The sequence below is a fragment of the Arvicanthis niloticus genome, chromosome 13 (genome assembly GCF_011762505.2).
Source record: "Arvicanthis niloticus isolate mArvNil1 chromosome 13, mArvNil1.pat.X, whole genome shotgun sequence".
Classification (NCBI taxonomy): domain Eukaryota; kingdom Metazoa; phylum Chordata; class Mammalia; order Rodentia; family Muridae; genus Arvicanthis; species Arvicanthis niloticus.
The window spans coordinates 73,866,054-73,887,872 of NC_047670.1; the positions used below are offsets into that span (position 1 = coordinate 73,866,054).

At 43.7% G+C, this 21,819-nt stretch overlaps 1 protein-coding gene across 2 annotated transcripts in view; it reads right to left on the reverse strand.

The window, feature by feature from the left end:
• Positions 1-21,819, reverse strand: part of Racgap1 (Rac GTPase activating protein 1) — a 30,597-nt gene that overhangs the window by 5,495 nt on the left and 3,283 nt on the right. The window contains exons 2-11 of one of the 2 annotated variants that reach the window (XM_034517022.2): positions 15,363-15,460; positions 12,533-12,738; positions 11,194-11,330; positions 9,637-9,706; positions 7,942-7,995; positions 6,280-6,360; positions 5,961-6,078; positions 4,795-4,925; positions 2,604-2,768; positions 82-177 (exon numbers count right to left, since the gene is read on the reverse strand). In XM_034517022.2, the coding sequence (XP_034372913.1) occupies positions 82-177; positions 2,604-2,768; positions 4,795-4,925; positions 5,961-6,078; positions 6,280-6,360; positions 7,942-7,995; positions 9,637-9,706; positions 11,194-11,330; positions 12,533-12,738; positions 15,363-15,456 (1,152 nt within the window). In that variant the 5' untranslated portion in view covers positions 15,457-15,460. The remainder of the gene's footprint in view (positions 1-81; positions 178-2,603; positions 2,769-4,794; positions 4,926-5,960; positions 6,079-6,279; positions 6,361-7,941; positions 7,996-9,636; positions 9,707-11,193; positions 11,331-12,532; positions 12,739-15,362; positions 15,461-21,819) is intronic. The other variant, XM_076912074.1, reaches the window with a different exon arrangement.

Below are 21,819 nucleotides of genomic sequence, written 5' to 3' on the forward strand. Positions count from 1 at the left end.
GTTATAGAGACAGCACTTAGTGAGGAACTTCCAAATTACTAGACAGACAACAAACTCACCCTGTGAAGTGTTTCCTCTCACCTCAGTCAGGCCTCGCTGCTCAATCTCATTCACACAGCTGACAACAATAGCAGGTATCATGGGAGAAGTCTGAGACACAAAATCTGCCAGCATTCCCTGGAAGAAAGAACTTTATTATTTACACCATTGAAACCAAGAGAGGAAGACCTCATGCAAAGAGTTATCACTAATAACTAAGAAAATATATCAGGTTCTAAATTTCTATTCTATAAGTACATGTTAAACAGACTTGAGGGCTGAGAGATGGCTCAGAAGTTAAGAGCATGTGCTGTTTTCCAGAGGACCTGAGTTCATTTCCCAGCACCCACATCAAATGGCTGACAACCACCTATTTCATTCCAGCTCCAGGGGAATCTGACCTCTCTAGTCTCCAGAGATACCTGAGCTCATGTGCACAAAGCCTACCCCATGGATAGTTTAAATAGTAATAAAATTTTTGAAGACTCTTGGAGGAGTGAGGTGCAGCTCTATTACAGTGTAGGCCTGACATGCATGAGGCCCTGGTCTTGATCCCATGGTGACCAACGCGTGCTATTCCTGCACGCTGGAGATAGAAGCTGGAGACAGAAGCAGGAGGAAGAGTTTGAAGTCATCTACATATTAAGTCTGAGGCCACTCTAGACCACATGAGCAGCTGCCTCAAAACAGAAACAGAGAGCCTTAGTCACTTGTCCTCAATGAGCGTGTCTTCATGCTGTGGTTTATATATAACCAAATTTTTTCATGAGCAAGTAACAGTGCCACCAATGATGACTACTTCCTCTTCTCCTACTCAAGACAAGAGAAAGCAAGCAGTGCAGAGATTACAGCATGGGGGGTGGGGGGAGAGTGAGCAGTACAGAGATTACAGCATGGGGGGTGGGGGGAGAGTGAGCAGTACAGAGATTACAGCATGGGGGGTGGGGGGAGAGTGAGCAGTACAGAGATTACAGCATGGGGGGTGGGGGGAGAGTGAGCAGTGCAGAGATTACAGCATGGGGGTGGGGGGAGAGTGAGCAGTACAGAGATTACAGCATGGGGGGTGGGGGGAGAGTGAGCAGTACAGAGATTATAGCATGGGGGGTGGGGGGAGAGTGAGCAGTACAGAGATTACAGCATGGGGGGGTGGAGAGTGAGCAGTACAGAGATTACAGCATGGGGGGGAGGGGAGTGAGCAGTAAAGAGATTACAGCATGGGGGGAGAGCAGTACAGAGATTACAGCATGGGGGGGGGAGAGTGAGCAGTACAGAGATTACAGCATGGGGGGGAGTGAGCAGTACAGAGATTACAGCATGGGGGGGGGAAGTGAGCAGTACAGAGATTACAGCATGGGGGGAGAGAGAGCAGTACAGAGATTACAGCATGGGTTAGGTATGGCACAGCCACAGCTTTAACCCCACAGTGGAGAGGAGCTCCCTGAGTTTGGATCCTGAACTAGAGATCTTTGAGAACTGACCCCAGTATACCCCTTGCCTACTGAAGGTAACAAATCTTTTCCCACTTGTGTGTACTCAACAAGATGCAACCACTACTCAGCTGCATGTCAGCACCTAAAGCCAGTACAGATGCGTCAGGGCTGCTCTGTGATGTGGTCTGCACAGGGAAAAGCAGCCTAGAAAGGTCCACAGAGGAGAAGATGATGGACTTACGTTTGGAATAAGAGTATAGTCAAGATTACCTTCTGCACTTAATATAGACAACACACAAGTTGTACCTTAGCACAGAACAGCTTTGACACTGCCAGTTTCACATCTTCTTTCTAGTGTTAAGGAATTTCGGCTGGAGATGGAGACAGCTGAAGTAAGAGTCCTCGTGCAGAGGGACTGAGTTCAATTCCAGCACCCCTGTCACATGCCCCACAACTACCTGTAACTACAGCTGGAGAGGCCCTGGTACTCACATGCATATACACACATATATACATAGTAATAATTAAATTAATCTTTCAGTTTGTGGACTAGACCTAAATAAACTAATAAGTTTTATAAAATAAAACAGGCATAGTGGTAGAGGCCTTTGATCTCTGCACTTGTGAGGCAGAAGCAGGTGGATCTCTGAGTTTAAGGTAGCCTGGTCTACAGAGCAAGTTCCAGGACAGCCAGGGCTACACAGAGAAACCCTGTCTTGAAAAACCAAGATATTAATAACAATCAGAAGAAAGAGAATATAAGAATCCACTGGGCAGGACTAAGGGTGAGGTTGAAGATCTCATAAGACAAGAGTGGCCTTGAGCCAAGACTGTGGAGTTAAACGGGAGGAGGAACCAGGGGAGGCTCCGAGAATGCCTACTGTGCATGTGGCAAACCTCCCTAGGAGAGGAGAGGGTGGAGGAGGAGACGAGGAGGGACCTGCCATAGAAAGGTTATTAAATAGAAAAACCCAAACTAGATTCTGCTGAATGCCAACATTTTACTATTTCTATTCATTTTTCATGAGGGGAAATTCTATTTGAGATCAATAATTTTAAAATAAGAAACTGACACTCAGCCTTTTAACAACAACTAAAGCAGCAACTAAAGCAGTTGGTTGCCGTGAGTCCCACCTCTCCAATCTTAACTGGAGTTCCCACCAGGGGGGAAATGCAGGGAAGGGGACATCGTTCCCGACATTCTGGATGAGAGACCAAACGACAGTCTCGACACTTCAGAGACAGCTTGCCAAACTTGATCCGCTTTCCACATGGTACACAAGATTCAGGCTTAATAACCTAAAGATAAAACAGGGCAGAAGCATAGAATAATATGAATTACAGTTATTGTCAACCACATGCATTAAGTACACAGTATGTATGAAACAACATTTTAGGCCCATTACACATTTTAATGTAATTCCCACAAAAAAAATTATAAATAGGTCTTGTTTCTCCATTTTAATTAATAAGAGCAGTGGTCTGGTGAGCCTGGTGGCACATGCTTTAATTCAAATACCTAGGAGACAAAGGCAACTGGATCTCTGAGAACTCAGAACTAACCAAGGTTACAAAATGAAGCCCTATCTCAAAAAAGGAATTGAAAGAAGAGGAGAAAGAAGAAAAGAAAAAGAAAAAAGTCCAACTGCCAATCCCTCCTCAGTTAGGGGTAGAGGGGTGGGTCCTTATGAGCCCTCCCATGCTGCAGAAGGCACGAGAGTCGCTCTTCTCTGGAGGCTGCTGGGAAGTTCTTCATGCTCCAGTGCATGAACCCTCATAACCATGCATACATAGCAGCACTAAGTAGACTCAATTATTAAAAAATAGAAAGAAGACATGGTGGGGAGTAGTTCTGGGGGTGGTGGACGGGGTGAATATGATCTCCACAATACATGCATGTCTGAAATTTTCAAAGAACAGAGCATGTCATACTTTCAATAAGTGTTGACAAGATCTAGATAAGCTGAAACTCATACACTACTCAGCAATGTAAAATTCAGTAGCCACATGAGGGAAAGTCTAGAAAAACCTCAGAAATTTAAGCATAGTTACAATATGACCCAGTAATACCACTTCTGGATAGGCATATCCAACAGAAATGAAAATGTCTGCATGGCATTTGTGCACATATGTAGCCTTCTTCCCAGCAGATGAAGATGGGAAACCTAAAGCTCTACCCACTGATGGATGGATATATGGCATATGCTTTCCATACAGGGGAACATCATTCATCAAATAAAGAGAACTAAAACAAACAGGCTATAGAAGAGATGACTGACTGAGAGAGGCCGGACGCAAATGCACATGCCTCATGTATAGGAAATGTCTCACAGTAGACAGCCCATAGAGACACGCGTGGTGTCTGTGGTGGTAACCTATGGCTACTGGATGTTGGTGTGGCACAGGATGGTGAGGGAAATTCTATTAGGTTTAGAATTTCATTTTTGGGTGTTAAAAATGTTCTAAAATTGCTAATGTTGACAAATACCCAATTATATGACTATACTGAATGTCAATGAATTGTACATTTAAATGGATGAATAAAGCCAGGCAATGGTAGCTCACAACTATAATTCCAGCATGGAAGAGGCCAATGAAGCTAGAAAGATAACTCAGAGACTAAGAGCATTTATTGTTCTTGCAATGGACACAAGTTCAATTCCCAGCACCCACATTGGGCAGCTCACAATTGCCTATAGTTCTCACTTCAAATGATCTGACACCCTACATTAAGATCAGTAATATCATGCAAGGTAAGTTGAAAGAAATTGAAAAGGGGGGACTGGAGAGATGGTTCAGCAGTTAAAGAGCACCAATGCTCTCCCAAAAGTACTGTGGGTAAAGGCACCTGCCAACCAAGCCTAATGGCCTGAGTTCAGTCACATGATGCATGTGATGGAGGAGAACCAACCAAGGCATTTGCACGCCCCACACTCAGCAAGGGGCATGGAAAATAGTAATTTCTTTTAATAAGATTAGTATATGTGATTGTATGTAAAAATCAGCTCAATAAAGTCAGGTGCAGTTGTGCACCCATTTAATCCCAGCACCCAGGTGGAGGCAGGTAAATCTCAAGTTCAAGGCCAGACTGGTACAGATCAAATTTCAATAGAGTCAGGAATGCACAGAAAAACCCTCTCTTGAAAAAAACAAAACAAGCTAAACAAAAAGAAACAATGCCCCCAGCCCCCGCCCCCAATAAAAAGGAGAGGTGATAAGGTGCTGTAATCCCAGCACTGAGAGGCCAACGCTGGCTACAGTGAACGAACCTGTCTCCAAAACCACACCAATTGCCTCAGAGGAACTGAAGCCATGTCAGACTTACCGTCTTTGAGACAAAGTCGTGCAAGCGCATGCCTCCATTATTCTGAGGTGTGCCCAGATTGTCTGTCTCGGTTCTTGGCTCCAGTGGCCTGCTGTTCAGAGCGGAGTCACTGTTCACAGGTTGTAAAGGTCCTAGAAAACAAGCAAATTTAAACTTTGCCGTAAAAATGTTCATCCTTACGAATTTTAATCTCATTTAGTTTTCTCCTTTTAACTTCACTTTTTTTATTTTATTTTATTTTATTTTTGGTTTTTCAAGACAGGGTTTCTCTGTATAACCCTGGCTGTCCTGGAACTCACTCTGTAGACCAGGCTGGCCTCTAACTCCCAAGTGCTGGGATTAAAGGCGTGCGCCACCACCGTCCGGCCTTAACTTTACTTTTAATATAACTGGTAGTAGTAAATACACAGAAGCATACGCACATACGCACATACGCACGCACGCACGCACGCACGCACGCACGCACGTGCAAGCACACACACATGTCCAAGAAGAGTTACAATTCTCCACTAGCAGTGCACGCAGCCTGATCAGCACTCAGGAGCAAAGGCCAGGCAGACGCCTCTCAGGGCAGCATCCGGCAGGCAGTGAGAACCTCCCAACCAGCACACCCTTGTCTTAAGAGGCCTCTCAGAAACCAATTCTCAATTTTAACCAGTGTTTTATTTATTTATATCTGGTTTTGGTAGCCAAAGCTAGCCTCAAATATATGATTGATCTGCCCGGCTCAGAATCTACGTGGTCAACTCACTTTTGGGTACAAGATGTCATGCCTGGCTTTCCTTTTTTCATTTTTTTCCATCTTTTAAAAATTTTTTGAGACTTTTATTATTTGTGTCTATGAGTGTTTGAATGAATATGTGCACCACAGGTGTAGTGTAGTGCTGGAGGAGAGCAGAAGGGTGTGTCAGATCCCTTAGGTCTGGAGCCTTAGGTAAGCCACTCTCTGGGCTGGGTGCTAGGAACTAAACCTATGTCTTCTATAAGAGCAGCTGGTTTTTGGTTTCACCATGTATGCAGAAAAGGACTGGTCTTGAAGTCAATATGAAGCCTAGGCTACCCACCAACTCCCTGCCTCAGCTTCCAAGTGATCAGATTATAGCCTCGTGCCACCACGGCCAGCTCTGTGGTGATAAGGATGACATGCAGCTATAAGTCCATCAGACCTGATTTCCCTCGACTCCTGGTCCAAGATGGCAACGTCTCAATAGTAGACACAGCTTCAATGGGTCCACCATCACTGGGAACAGTCACTGTAGTTTTTGCAACTATTGATTCATTTGCCTGAAACAAAAGCCATCACACTTAGCTGACAGTTCTTACTCAAAGTCCACTCACATAGACAATAAAGGATCTTACAACATAGAACAATTCTTTAACTTCCCTCAAATAACACTGTAGTAATACTGACTGCGACCACACTGTGCAGAGCCACTAGCCCCTGGTATGTTTAGGACCCCAGTTCTCTGGCCCCGACTCTCTTACCTGGTCTACTGTAGAACCAATGGAACATGTTTTCTTCACGGGCCCAGGAGGGCCATCAACGAACTGTCTGCTGCTGGAGCGCTGGAGAGAGTAAGAGCAAAACCTCAGTGTCAAGTAGAACTGAAACCCAGAAAACACAGTTGTTGATAATCCTATCAGACAACTACATGCAAGTTCTAAGAACCTGGGCTACAATAAGGAACAATGCACTCCTTCTCATGGCCTGTTTGTTAAACACAAAAATGCTTTCAGAGCTACAGGAAAAAAAGAGACAAGCTTTTGAGACAGAATCAGAAAAAGTAGAACTATAATCCTATCTAAGGACATGAAGTCTTTGGAAACACATCAAACACGATAAGCACGTCAGCACAATAGATCTCCAGATCCCGTTAGACACACACTGCTCCTGAATCATGTATTAGAGAACAGCATTCTTGCATAAAAATTCACATGACAACTCAAAACAAACGCAAATATATTCTTTCTTACTATATGAAGATGTAGCCCAGACCCAAAAAATAAAGTAGAATCTTGCCTTGAGTCACTACTTCAAGCAGCGTCACTATGGCCCCTACAGGACTGGTGAGACGGCTCCATGGGCAAAGGTGCTTACTGTGTAAGCCTGAGAACCTGAGTTCAATTCCCAGAAGCCACAGGGGCTTGGAGAGGAGCAGCCTACATGCACTGAGGTAAGTATGCATGTGCCTGCACTCACACGGCCACATCACACACTCAATAGTAATAATTTTAAAGTTAAAAAAGTACTGCTGCAGTAGCATCAATTCATCTGCATGCTGTGCCTGTTTTGAACTGGGGTCTCTGGATACAGTCCTGGCTACCCTGGAACTTGCTCTGAAGACTAGGCTGCACTCCAATTCACAGAGATCCACCTGCCTCTGCCTAGATTAAAAGCAGGCACCACCATCACTGACCTACATTTGGGTGGTTTATGTTTAATAATAATGTCTAGAGATGTATCAGTTTTGCATCCAAATTTCCCAAAAAAGAAAAACTATTACCAATGGGAATTTCTGCTGGTTGGTTTTTCTCTTCATGTTTATGTTGATATTATGTGTATGAGTATTAACCCACATGCATGTGTACACACCACACAAATATGACGACAACCCACATGCATGCGTGCACACCACACGCATATGACTACAGCCCACGCAGGCTACTAAAGGCAGACATTTGTGAGTCGCCATGTGGGCACTCCATCCAGGTCCTCTACAAGCATCAAGTGTTGCTAACTGCAAGTCATCTCTCAGGCCTGTTGTACTTTATTATTATTTTTTTTAATAGGATATCACAATGTAGTTCAACTTGGTCTCATGTTAACAAGTAGCCCAGGCTGGCCTCATTTATGATCTTCCTGACTTGGCCTTCTTAGTGTTAGGACCACAGTATGGGACATGATGTCAGGCAAAAAAACCACTCTTATTTTTTTATAAAATATAAAACTTCTGAGCCTGATGGCAAAGGCTTACATTCCAGCCACCTGGATGGCTGAGGCAGAAAGATCACAATCAAAGCTTGCTTACACAGGAGTTAAGGACATCTTGGCACTTAGTGACGAGATACAGTGAGTGTACTTTCCAAGTATGTGTGGGTCCGTGCATTCAAGCTCCACTGGGGGAGAGGTAACAAGAACATACATACCCTCTTTTCTCGTTTCTTCATTTTGAAATTCCTCACCAAAGAAGAATCCCAGTCCTGTTGGCAATTAGACCATGTTAATCTCTTCCTTTGGTTAGGTCACTCATAAATCCTATGCAAATAAATTTACAGCAAACAAGTCAGAATACCTAACTTAGAGCCCAGAAGAGGGAAATTAAGAAGGTCTCTGGCATTTGTTTCAAAGCTGCAGTTAAGTTAACAGGCTTCCTTCAAATATTGAAGCAACAGTAACAGAATCAGGAAGCAATGCCACAGGGACAGGGAAGGTCAGAGAGCCAGCTCCTGTCGTGATCATGTCAGGAGCCTCAGTCTTTACTGCTCATTATTTCTCTAATTAGTTTTAGAACTTAGAGAATAGAAGACAGTGTACTGACCATGTTAGATGTGACTCTTTCCTCAAGTGACTGTCACTGTCAGCTATGTCACTTAAAAAGTCAGCCTAACTTATATAATCCTCAGTGCCCTCTTCCTTGGTCCTAAGAGCAAGTTTACCTTGAATGCTTTTTACCACAGTCTAGTTTCACTTCCGTTATTGTAATCACTGGCATTCAGTTTAGTATCTACCCATAATTCCCTTACTCCTGGTTACCCCCAAAACACAGTTCCTAGAAACATCGAGAACAACAAACAATGGCTCCAGAGGACTGCACTTCCCAATTCACGGTCAAGTAATCTCAGGATGGGTTGATCAGCTCCAATTTTAACAGTTAACAGAGCAGAGGTTTTCCTCAGAACTCACCTGATGTTTGATTATATACCCAAGACCTGGCCTATATCATTCCTTATTTCAGAAGGTGGCTGCCCAATATTTATAACCTTAAAATGGACAGCTGCTTCTCTGGTTGAACAAGCAAAAACACTCCTAGGCCTGTAGTAAGTACTTGCTACCTGCTTTTGCATCAAAAAACCAAATACTAACAATTTCCCATGCTTTGTTTTGTTTGCAAGGTTTCAGCCTTCCACAGAAATGATAAATTACCAGTGGAGTACCAGTCTCCTCAACATTAAAGACTAAAATTTCAATAGGTATATAAAATATCACCTTTTTTATACAGAAATTCCACAAGTCTGCTGCCCACAAAAGGTACTGAGTCTAGACACAGCGAACCATTGTATAATCCAAGAAGAGTACTCAGCTCAGAAATGTGAATCACACCCTGGATGAGGTTACGGGCTGTGGTTTCCTTCTAACAGATGTGAGGGGTGGCTACGCCTTCCTTAAGAACCAGACTAATTTGGAAATAAGACACAAATCTACTCACCTCAGCAGCAGCAAACAAGCCTTTCCTGTGTCTACATAGCAAGCTCCAGGACAGCCACACCTACTACATGAGACCCTATCCCAAAAATTTAAAGGAAAACACCTTGCCTGGTCAATCTTGCTAATTTCTGGGGCTTTAACAAGTCAAGATATAATCAGTTACTACAGGTTCCTCCCAGAAACTCTTCAGAGACCTTCAACCTCAAAGCAAATCTTGAATTTCACATTCTTACTCCAGAAATATTTAAGTCAGTATTTTATAGCATGTGTGGATTTATATTTTAAATTACTAGCTCAGAATCTGTAACAAATCAACTAATACGACTCTCATAAAGGATGGCCAGGACAGGGCAGAGATGCTCCTGTGGGAGCACATTAACAAAAGTGGAGAACTAAAGAAATCAAATGTTTATTACCAGTGACTCATCAGTCTTGTCAAAGCTGATATCTGATAAAATGGAACCAGATTCATCAATCGTTGACAGTCTGGATTAAAAACAGTAACAGTGTTAGACACAAAACACCATAAAACATAAAAGCTACCAGCACCTGAAAGTCCCACTGGTCAGATAATATGAGCAAGCGAGCGGGGGAGTGGGGGAGTGAGTAGGTGGGTGGGTGGGCGGGCGGGCTCACAGACCAGCACAACCGAAGCCTAAGCCACAGGGAGCTGGTCTCCATGGCCTCCATGGAGCAGCGGAAGTGCAGACCAGCTCAGAGGGTATTGCAGCCAGGCCATGGGGCTTTTCTTGCTGGGTATGTACTACAAGGATGCAGGCTAAGGTTCAATTTAATTCCAATCGTGTCTGTTGCTACCTACAAGTGAGTATTAGCCAGCATTGGGCTTTTGAGCTTTGTTGTTGTTTTGTTTTATCTGCGACAAGGCCTCTAGTCTAGGCTGACCATGAACTTCCTTTGTCACAGGAGATGATTTTCAACTTCCCTAATGCTGGGATCACAAATGTATAACTCCAGGCCCAGTTTGTAAGGGGCTGGGAACTGAGACTCTGTTATCTGGGCCTACCCCAAGCCCCAGCACTAGCTTTTGAAGACATTAAGCTCAAGATGGAGACAGGGGTCCATGCAAGTAATTGCATGATTTCAATGTTCAGGCAGAGGATCAGTTCGAGGCCAGCCTGACATATGAAAGATGCTGCCTCAAAATACAGGCTGAGTTGGGGGTCGGGTGGGGGCTGAGAGATGCTCAGTGATTAAGAGCATATACTATTCTTCCAGGATTGGATGAAGTTCATTTCTTGGCAGCTTTAATATCCTACTGCTCTCGTTCTAGGAACTCAGTACCTTCTTCTGGTTCTCACGGGCACCCTGCACACATGGCTTACCCTCACAGATAAGTACTCATTCATATGAGCTGGGCAGAGTGGCACCACAGCTCCAACCCCAGCATTCGTGAGGAGGAGGACAATGAAAGGCCATACCCTAAGGCCCTATCTTACAAAACCAAACAAAGTAAGGTTCCCCATGGACCAACCAGCCTACAAAACGAGTAACTCCAATGGTATAAGCCGCTTCCTATTTATTGTGCTGGAAGTATTAAATCCAAAGCCTGACTGAAACTGTTTTAGTGACACTGTGGAACCAAAATGATTGTCTGGCCTTAGCTCCCAGCAGCCACAAGAGCTCTCCAGAGAACAAACAAGGCAAGTTTTGCTGAGCAGGCACTTGTACCTTCTCGGTCCTTAGTTATTGATGTGTAATTTAACACCAACATCAAAATTGTACCCACAGTGAAACAACATAAGGAAAGCTTAAAAAACAATGAAAGCAAATGGGGGGGTGGGCTTTTTGATCCTCCTCCTCCTCTTCCTCCTCTTCTTCCTCCTCCACCTCCCCTACGGCTCTTTCTGCTTGTTCAGCACACATCCCAGAAGCAGTGTATTTAAGAGGTCAGATAACGGGACTTCTGACAGCTGTGCTGCATGTGATCAGATAACAACAGATGCAGTCCCCACCTATTGTTCCCAGCGTTGCCACTGGATGCTTGGCCTCGGTTGAGAAAAGCCAGAGCTGATTTTTGTTCCTCACTTAGCTGAATACTGCCAGATGTGTCACACATGAGTATATCTCGAATCAGCTGAATCTGTTGTTCCTACAGACCAAAGCAGAGTTAAAACATCATAACCAGCCAGAGAAAATAGCTTCACCTCAAATTTATGGGATAGGCAGAAGACATTAAAATACATTATGCAAATGGGCCTTCAGGAAGGCATTACAACAACAGAATATTAATTCACATCAAGCCCAGACTGTGGCCGGCTTCTGGTGAGTAAAAGCCACCCCTACAGAACAGGGGGATCTCCCCTATGACACCTCTAGATTAAACTGCTAATCCAAGGAGAGTAACACAGAATGAGAGATTCAGAGTAAGCTTCACAGGGCAAAAATACTTAAAGTGTTGTCTTTATCAGAACAATTATTGGCTTCTTTTGTTGATCAGAGAAGGCAGTCACGTGTTTCTCTACATGACAAAACAAATGCATCAAAACAGACACAAAGCTGTAATGCAGACAGTCGGGGCTTCCTGAGGCATCTACACTGAGCCACGATGGATTAGTTCCACTGCACCATGACCCACCCTGACACATCGAGACAACAGTGCTGGGTTCCAGTCACACTGCTCAGCGGACATCACTACATCCAGCCCTTAACCCTGGACTAGAGAGCCGTGATGACAAAGGGCCAGTGCCACCAATTCATAAAAGGAGGACAATGTACTTCAAATTTATAATAAACAATATAGGTTGGGCATGGTGGATGCACCTCTAAACCCATTATTCAGGAAGTAGAGGGAGAAGGATCACCCCTGAGTTTAAAGCCATCAGGGATTATATGAATCCTATCTCAAAAGACACATATACACACCCCTACAGAATAGCAAATAAGTTGTATTAGATAAGTATTCTAGAATTTCCTTTTTATTCTCATTTTAATTCTAAAACAAACAAACAAACAAACAAAAACGTAGTGCTAGATGGAGTCCAGGGCTCTGTGCAAGCCAGGCAAATATTTTACCAACTGCACTACATCTTTAGCTGCTTTGTTTTAATTCCTTAAACTCTCATTTGAAACCTGTCTAGTGAAAAACAGTTTCAAGCCTAAAGGAGAAAATAAATTTTAATTTCAAACTAAAAAACAGAAGTCACAGGCTTCAGTTTCATCTCTAAACACAGGCAAGATGTCAAATGAGCTCTTTATGGAGAAGCAGAAACTGGTCTATATGTTACGTGGAAACATTCTCAGACAATGTCTTCCCACCCCTATTGCCAGTCTGATATACAAAGCAATACACACCAGCTTTGCGCATTCTGCCTCAGCTCTCTGTCTTCGTTTGATCTCCACATCCACTTGATTCCGGGCATGCTTCAGCTTAATGTCCAGAGTGCTCCGCCCAGTCTCTGCTTTCAGCAACAGATCTTTGACTTTCTCCAGCTCCTGGTTGATTCTTTGATATTTCTTTCGGAAGTCCTCGAAGTCCTTCACAACCTGGATGAATTCAACTGAGGACAGGTAAAAACGTCAACAAGCCAAGTAGCAAAGACACAGCTGGTCAAATAATAGGGCCTACAGTTACTTCATCCCAGGGAACAAGGCCCAGCCTCCACTTTGGACAACAGCGGAGTAGAAAGCAGTTCCTCATCCAAGAGGCTATGTACTTTTGGCCTAACCAGGGCATCTGCTATGGAATATGTGACTCATTAGTCACCTGGCTCCAGAGGTCACCAATGCTGAAAGCTCCTGAACAGAAGGCAATCAAAGAGGGATACCTTTGGGATAGCTGTCACACACCAGGACAGTCACATAAAACAAAAAAAACCCTCCTCCTTCACAGTCACATATTGGTGAGCCAGAGTTAAACGGCAAATTCAGGTGTAACTGCTTGAATATGCTCTGGTAGATGTGGACTAATATTATAGATATCTAAGGCCTATAACTCCACTCAGTGATAATTACACACATATTGATCAGGAAGTAAAGAGCCAGTGCTTTGCTGTTTAACATGCCCTGAAGGGTAAGTGAGCACTCCAGCGTAAGAGCAGAAATGATAGCACTGGCTCTTGGAAAGTCACTGGTGGCAGAATGGGGACTCTGTGCAAACGTCTGAGTAGACAGCACTCCTAAGCAGCATGAAGCACCTCAAAGCAAGACACCGGCAGCATTCACTTTATCTCCTGCAGTTGGCAAAGACTGTCCTAGAGTGTTTATGCAACTGCCTTACAACTCCTGAATGAACCTCAGCCTATCTCTGAGCATCAGTCTCCACCAACACCATACAGGATGACACTGAGCGACATCCACATGAAGCTACCAGATTTATGGGAATTTTAGGTAGTGAAGGCATTTTTCCTATACAAATTTAGACCATGTACAGAAATATACAACATACAAGCAATTTTAATGTGACTAAACTTCCAACTTAGTATACAAACTCATTCAAAAGAAACTGAGCCAGGTCCATGGTGGCACACACCTTTAATCCCAGCATTCGGGAGGTAGAGGCAGGCAAATCTCTGAGTTTGAGGACAGTCTGGTCTACAAAGTGAGTTCCAGGACAGCCAGGGTGACACAGAGAAACCCTGTCTCGAAAAACCAGAAAGAAAGAAAGAAAGAAAGAAAGAAAGAAAGAAAGAAAGAAAGAAAGACAGACAGAAAGAAAGAGAGAAAAAGGAAAAAAGAAAGAAGGAGGGAGGGACAGGACAGCCAAGGCTATACAGAAAAACCCTGTCTCGAAAAACAAAACAAAACAAAAACAAAACAAAAAAAAAAAAACAAAAAAAAAAAAAAGAAGAAGAAGGAGGAGGGGGGGGGGGGGGAGGGAGGGAGGGAGGGAGGGAGGAAGGGGAAAGGGTGGGTGGGCCATAAGGGAATGTACATTAGCAGCAGATTAATTTTAGCAAAATAAGATAGAATGAAAGTTATCTTAGGCAAAGTAAGTATCAAGCATCAAAAATTAGGGCTAGAGAGATGGCTCAGTGGTTAAGAGCACTGGCTGCTCTTCCAGAGTCCTAAGTTCAATTTCCAGCACCTACATGGCAGCTCACAACTGTCTGTAACTCCATTCTCAGGGGATCCAACATCCTTACACAGACATGTACGCAGTCAAAACACCAATACACATAAAAGTTTTTTAAAAATTAAAAAAAAAAAAAAGACAAAAAATTACAGCCAAGTATGGTGGTGCATACCTTTAGTCTCAGCACTTGGGGATTGAGGTAGAGTCACCCAGATCTCTGTACATTCAAAGCCAGCCTGATCTGATCTATACGGAAAGTTCCAGGACAGCCAAGATTGGGAGACTGAGGCAGGGAGAACAGAGCTTTTTAAGGTAAGCCTGGGCTACTTAGTGAACTGGAGCCCTGCCTGTATGATACGACGAAGAACAGAGCTGCATGAGGTGGCTTTGTGCTTGTAGTCAGGAGGCTGAGGCAAGAGGACTTGACTTCAACTGTCTGGGCTACATCTGAGAAATCCAGATTTTTCCCACTTCATGGAATACACCATGAAGAAATTGATAATTTCTAAGAAATTGGTAATTAGCCGGACGGTGGTGGCACACGCCTTTAATCCCAGCACTTGGGAGGCAGAGGCAGGCAGATTTCTGAGTTCGAGGCCAGCCTGGTCTACCTAGTGAGTTCCAGGACAGCCAGGGCTACACAGAGAAACCCTAGAAACCCTGTCTCAAAAAACCAAAAAAAAAAAAAAAAAAGAAAAAGAAATTGGTAATTAAAAGACACCCATAAAGAAGAGAGAGAGAACGAGCACGAGCTAATTAGGTAAAGTTCATTAAAATCATGAACAATAGTTCAGAGTAGAGTGACCTGAGTGAGCATCCTAGCACACATATTGGGTGCTCACAACATGCAGTAACTGCAGCTCCAGGGGCTCCCCTGTGCTCTTCTGGCTTCCATGGGCACCCAACACACAGAACACACCGCAATTGCCTTTTGGCTTTGGCCATAAGTCGCCATCATTTTTTTTTTTTTTAGGGAACCCGAAAGCACACCAGCTTTCAGATTTCAACACACTTCAGCATTATAAAAACCAGACCTGCTGGGCTTCCTTTTCACTTTGTCTCCCCCATGCTCCCTCCCCCTCCTCCACAGCCCAGCTCAGAATGACTTACTGGTTTCATTTCCTTCATTGATAATCTCCAACTGGCGCTCAAGCTGCTCAAACTGCTCAAACAGAGTCCAGAAATTCACCATTGTAGTCTCCATCTTTCTGCCAAGAAATCAAATAGATACTAAGGAAGCTGCTTTCTCCCCTTACAAAAGATTCAACATCAATCTAGTAAATCCATCTCTCTCTCTCTCTCTCTCTCTCTCTCTCTCTCTCTCTCTCTCTCTCTCTCTCATTTAAGGCATCTGCCTATTAAAGGTATGTGTCATCACCAGTTTGCTTATTTTTTAAGACAATGTCTTACTGTGTTGCCCAGGCTGCCCTTGAATCTCCCAATCTCCTTGCCTCAGCCTTCCATATGCTGAGATTACAAGCAAATGCAGATCAAAGCTACAATAAAAGACTCACTTATGAAGCCAGGTTGTGGTGGCAAACACCTTTAGATTTAGTCTTGAGACGCAAAGGCAGGTAGATTTGAGTTTGGGGCCAGCCTGGTCTACAGAGTGAGTTCCAAGAGACAGAGAAATCCTGTCTTGAACCAAAACCAAAGATTCACTTATAAACTAGAAAATCACTGGAAACCACTGAGGACATCTGCCTTCCCTGTCTACTTCTATGCAAGTCCCTTACTCCTCACAAAGATGCTGGTGCTAACTGCCTTCGGTAGGAATGAGCATGTCAGTGGATTATAATACCACAAAATTTGCTTCTTCAAATCTAACTTAACATTCTTTTGTTACTTTAATCTTTCAGACTTTGAAAACCTATAATGTAACTTAAAATGTTTATTTTTAATTTCACTTCTGGCTAATATCCTGTCACAACTGTCTCTTCAAAGGCAGGACATGGTCAGCACATTTCTCACCAATGGCACAGGTGACATCACACAGTGATTAAGTAGGGAAACTGCCAGCTCAGCAGCACAAGAATTATTTCTGTAGTGCGGGCTCTCTGTTGGACTGCATGCAGGGACTGTGTCTAATAAATTTATACTAAGTATAGGCAAAAGATTATGTTATACCACTCTGGCATCAGAGAGACAATACACCACCTTCACAGCGACAAGGGCAAAGGGAAAACCATTTGTAGTGTGCTCTGTACAGGGAATTTCAGGCTTTGTGCTTCCTTCCAAAGACCTGATAAATATTACATTAAAAACTCAGGCCTTCCAAGCAGCTTTGCACCAAACAGACTCCAATCAGAAATGGATTAGGAAAAAGTTCATTTAGTGGTCAAGAAAGACATTTACTGAATATGACAAAAATTATCAAGAAAAAAAGAGTCAAATTTCACTCAAAAATAAAATATTCTTAGAAACACATTAGAGGATTCTCATGCTTTTCTCACCCCCATACTCTGTCTAGGTCACCAGTTTATCTAAAAATGGTTTCAGAGCTCTATTTTGAATTTTTAGTAATTTTGTAAATGTTTGTAAGACTGTACTGCAAGCTATGACACTAAGAAATGGAAAAAGGAAAAGAAACAAAGAATTAAACTCCACAAAGAACAAAGGAATGTGTGAGCATAAAAATATTTTGTATTAAACACTACAGAAATATTCATTTGTAGTTACGAAACAACGGCTATAATAGCAAATAAAATGAAATAAATTCTACCAGTTCCAAGCTTGTCTGCAGTGTAACCTGAACAGGGGTGGAACCATGCTCTTCAAATGGCAACGGATCTGGTTCCAGGCAACTAAGCACTGCATCAGAGAGTGAGAGTGGTGTTAAGGCCGGCAGGAAGACACTTGGAAGGAAGGCACAAGGTCCACAGACTTAACAAACCCACAAGCAGGTGCTGCAGGGCAGCACACTCAGCATCGATTCACACAACCATCTCCTCTGGTGCCAGTAAACACGGAGGCTACTAGCTAGCAGCTTCAACACGGGGTATTGATCTCTTCTACCTCAAAATCCTAAGTGAACCCTGCTTCTGCCTCAACACTGTAAATGTGTCCTGCAGTTCAGAACAAGAAAACTTCTGCTAAGGGACTCAGACAAGCAGTTTCTGTGGCAACCATGAAACTGGGGGAAGGGGCTTTTCTTGTTTTTGAGATCTGGCCTGCAACCCAGAGATCTGCCTGTTTCTGGAATTAAAGGTGTACACCACCACAGCAGGCAAAAACGTATTTTCAAGCAGGCTACCACTGGTACTGTGTACTAAAAAGTACTAGAGATAAAAGCAGGATGGTCACAAGCTCCAGGCCGGGGGGTGGGGGGGTGGGGAGTATAATGACAAGACCTCATCTCAAAACCACCACCAAAAATGTGTCTTAAATGACAGTAAGACCTGACCCTCTCTGCTGTGCCCTCCACAATGCATGCTGAAGCTGAACCCCCTCTGAAGCAGAACTGAGATGTCAAGGGACTGGGGTGCCCTGGGAAAGGGGCCTAAAGGACTCGGTGGCCCTGTTGCTCTTCTGCCACAGGAGATCACAAAAAGGCGTCACCACAGAGACAAAGGAAATCCTGACCAAGCATCTCATGGCACTTTCATCTTGGACTTTCTAAACTTTAAAGAGAGAGCTCCACCCATGTTATACTTGCTGTAGGAGCATGAGGACCCAAGTCTGATCCTCAGCCCACGGCTCAGAGGATAGGGACCCTCCTGCAAAGCTTAACAACGCTACCACACACAGAATGAAAAAGAAAACAGACTCTTAAGCTGGGCAGGTGATGTATACTTATGATTTTAGCCCTGGGGAAGCAACAGAAGGATCCTTAGAGCACACGACCAGGTCTCAGTGAGACTCCATCTCAAAAGACAAGACACTGGGCAGGTGTGGTGACATGACTTCCCCTCTGTCATTTAATCCCAGCACTGGGAAGGCAGAGGCAGTCAGGTCTCTGTGAGTTAAAGCCAGCCTGGATACACATAGTAAGACCTTATCTCAAACAAGGCAAAAAGCCTACGGTGGACAGCTTCCCAAGGAACACTACTGGACGCTGACCTGGTATCTGTGTACACACACAAAATAAATGTCTGTTCTTCATACATAAAGACCCAGTTTAAGGTATTTCATTACGGCTGCAGAAATAAAAACAGAATCCCCACTTTCCCTCGGCTTCTTTAGCTCACTATCACTCTGCTCTCCGCTTACTCAAGGGTTGGTTTACTGTGGTTCTGTGGTTTGGTTTTGAGGAAAAGGCTGTTTCGAGACAGCCCAGGCTGGCTTTGAACCCATTGCATTCCTACATCAGCCTCCCAACTGCTGACATTATAAGGCATGAGCCACACTGCCCAGCTAAAGAAAGCAGTAATCTCTTGAAAACAAACCTGATTCCAAAACCACAGATTTACACGATACACTGCACCATAGGAGCTGTCATATAGTCTCACACTGGTCTCTGTGATGGCTATGTACCTAGGAGATGGTTATTTTAAATCCTAATGCTCTATTGTAAGCAGAGAGGCAATTCTTAGCTCCTGTCAGTTCCTCAGGTTTACCAGCAGTCCAGGTATCCGTCCTAGTGCCAAACATTACCTAAATTAATCCCTCAAATTCTCTGAATTCATCCAACTACGCTACTCAGCCGCTACCCAGGCTCTGACAGCTAATCACACCAGTCCCTCTCTAGAGCTGTCTCTCTAACTAAACTGCTGTGGTTCTCAAGGCACTTCTCTGACACCATTCTCCCTTCTCCTGCATGCACATCAACTGTCCTGCTGACTTTCTCCCTTCTCCTGCATGCACACCAACTGTCCTGCTGACTTTCTCCCTTCTCCTGCATGCACACCAACTGTCCTGCTGACTTTCTCCCTTCTCCTGCATGCAAATGTCCTGCTGACTTCCTCCCTTCTCCTGCATGCACAACTGTCCTGCTGACTTTCTCCCTTCTCCTGCATGCACACCAACTGTCCTGCTGACTTCCCCCCTTCTCCTTCATGCACACCAACTGTCCTATTGACTCCCGGGTGATACTGTTAGTTCGTTAGACAGAGTCTCATTATGTAGCCTAACTTACTCTATAGACCACCCTGGCCTTGAACTCAAGATACAACTACCTCTGTCTCCTGAGTGGTAGGACTAAAGGTGTACACCACCAGGCCTGGCTCTGACTCCCATTTTTTATCTCCCTATTTTTATTATCCTTCTAATCATTCAGTTCCAAATTTCAGAAATATCTATGGTTTCTTCCTTTTTTTGTGGATTTTTCTCATATATGGGTCAGAGCCTCCTCATCCCACACAATTGTCACCACTCAGTTGGATTGACTTACTGCCTGAACTGTCTGTCCTTCCTGCCTCCAACATCCCCCAGCCAATCCCCCATAGTCTATCAGGTGCTATTCAGACACACAGGTTTAACTTTACTAAATTTGAGGACAGAAATCTTGCATTTGCAGCCATGGTGTTAAAATACACAAGCACATAGTATTTAATGTGGTGCCTAGACACAAATAGACACACACAATACTTCTGTCACACCACCTCAGCATCATTATGAATAGAGGCTGGCCAGTGAAGCCTAGGACCCTATCCATGCAGATGGATTTACTTTTGGTCAGTAACTTCTGAGACCATCTATAGAGTAGAAAGGACACTACCTGCCTCACAAGAGAATGCAAATGTAGGTGAAAATGTTATAATGTAAACAGGAGTGGGTCTCGGTGTGGTTCCAGGTCTGATAGCTGTTAATTAGATTCTGGAAGAGTGATTCACAACTCTGGTAATTTCCTCTAAGTTGTCTAGACTGTCTCCACATGAGGCTCCACTAAATTCAGAAGCACAGACTATTTTTTAAAATACTACTACATAATGTTTAATATATGCCTTTGCTGTGAATTGAGTAGTAAACTTGACATTTCACATTTTTTCCTCATGTGAATCTAATTAACTAAGCTGCCATTTTACAGACAACTTAAAGGTTCAGAAACCTGAAATGACTAAACACTGAGTGCCCTGTGACACCTAGGTGTCTGTTTTCTTTCCACCCTAACATACTAAAATGTTAAAAAGCACTGTAGTATATATGCTGCAGATTTTCTCAGACACCTGCAAATCCTAACAGTCACATAAAGCACAGCCACGTGTGAATACAGACGTCAGCTAGGACCAGACCAAAATGACTGCAAACTTCTGTCAAACGAGCTGCTCTTGTTGAAGCTCTTGCTTCTGAGGAAAGCTGGTTTTCCCTCCTTTAATATAGGTTTGCTTAGGAGAATCAAAACTTGGTTTAGTAAAATATACTCCTCTTTATATGCTGGGGCTCGTATAGTCTTACTAACATCTACAGAAGTGACTCTCAGGAATTATTTATGGATGACAAACCCACCCCACTGCATCACTACTGACTCTCAAATCATTGTGCGGGGAGGTGAAACTCACTCAGCCTTTTCAGTGTCGGTTAGAATGGCTTTAATTTTCCTGCTGGGCCACATTTTCATCCCCCCTCCCCTTTATTATTTAGCAGCGCGGCTAGGAGATGTGATGTGAGAGGAAACAGAAGCCTTCACGCTGCCGAGCACTGCTCTCAGCTGTGTGCAGTTGTCACTTGCCAAGCAGAGGCTGCTGCCTTTGGACAACACTGCAAAGGCCCCTGTGAGCACAGGATTTGTTTATAGAGCACTTTAAACAAAAGGTGCCCAAAGTCTCAGCTGCTGTTGATGGGGAGCCCCAGAGGTGGAGAAGTCACTGTGTTACGTTCCCCATCTGTGAGTGTTCCTAAGGGAGCAATTTGGCAACACCAGGAGAACGACTCTCAGCTTGCTATGATTGCTTTGAGCCCCAATTTAATTTCAATCACCCAGGAAAGAGACAGACAGTCCTTCAAAACAACAGACTATTACAGATCTTACTGCAGGGTATCCTGGGAAAAGCATCTACACTCGTCTACAAACAACATTATTAAGAAAACTATATATCAGGTTTTTTAGCTGCATCAAGAGTGTTACATAGCATAAGACAAAGCAATGACAGATTGCTTGATTTTTTTTTTCTAGCAAAGTATTTTAATGAAAAACATTATTATAGACATTGCTGTTCTGGAGATTCCCAAGACATTAACAGTATAGGTTTCCTGCAGCCACAGACAAATACTCCCAAAGACAAGCTCAGACTAAGGTGCTTCCATTCAAAAGCACTTGAGAACAATTCACTTCCCTAAATGTCTGGCTTCTGCTCTGTATCAGAGGCTCCATCCAACTGACAGAAGAAATTCCACTGTGAGCCCAAACATTCCTATGAGCAAATCAATTGCAGTAAGAGTAAACAGAATGTTCCCAGCTCACCATGAGTGAAGACCAGAGGGAGGGAGGGAAACCTGGGTGTGATAGGTAAGTTCAGCATACCGCTGCTGTCTCCTGCGAGGCCTACCCAAAGTCTGTCTTAGCAATCACTGAAGCCTTTTCCTAATGACTGCAACTCAGGCAGACATAAAACACTGTCTCACAATGTGAACGAATGTTGGGGGTTGGAGAAAAGAACAACCTTTAAACTGTGCAACACAAACCTCAGGG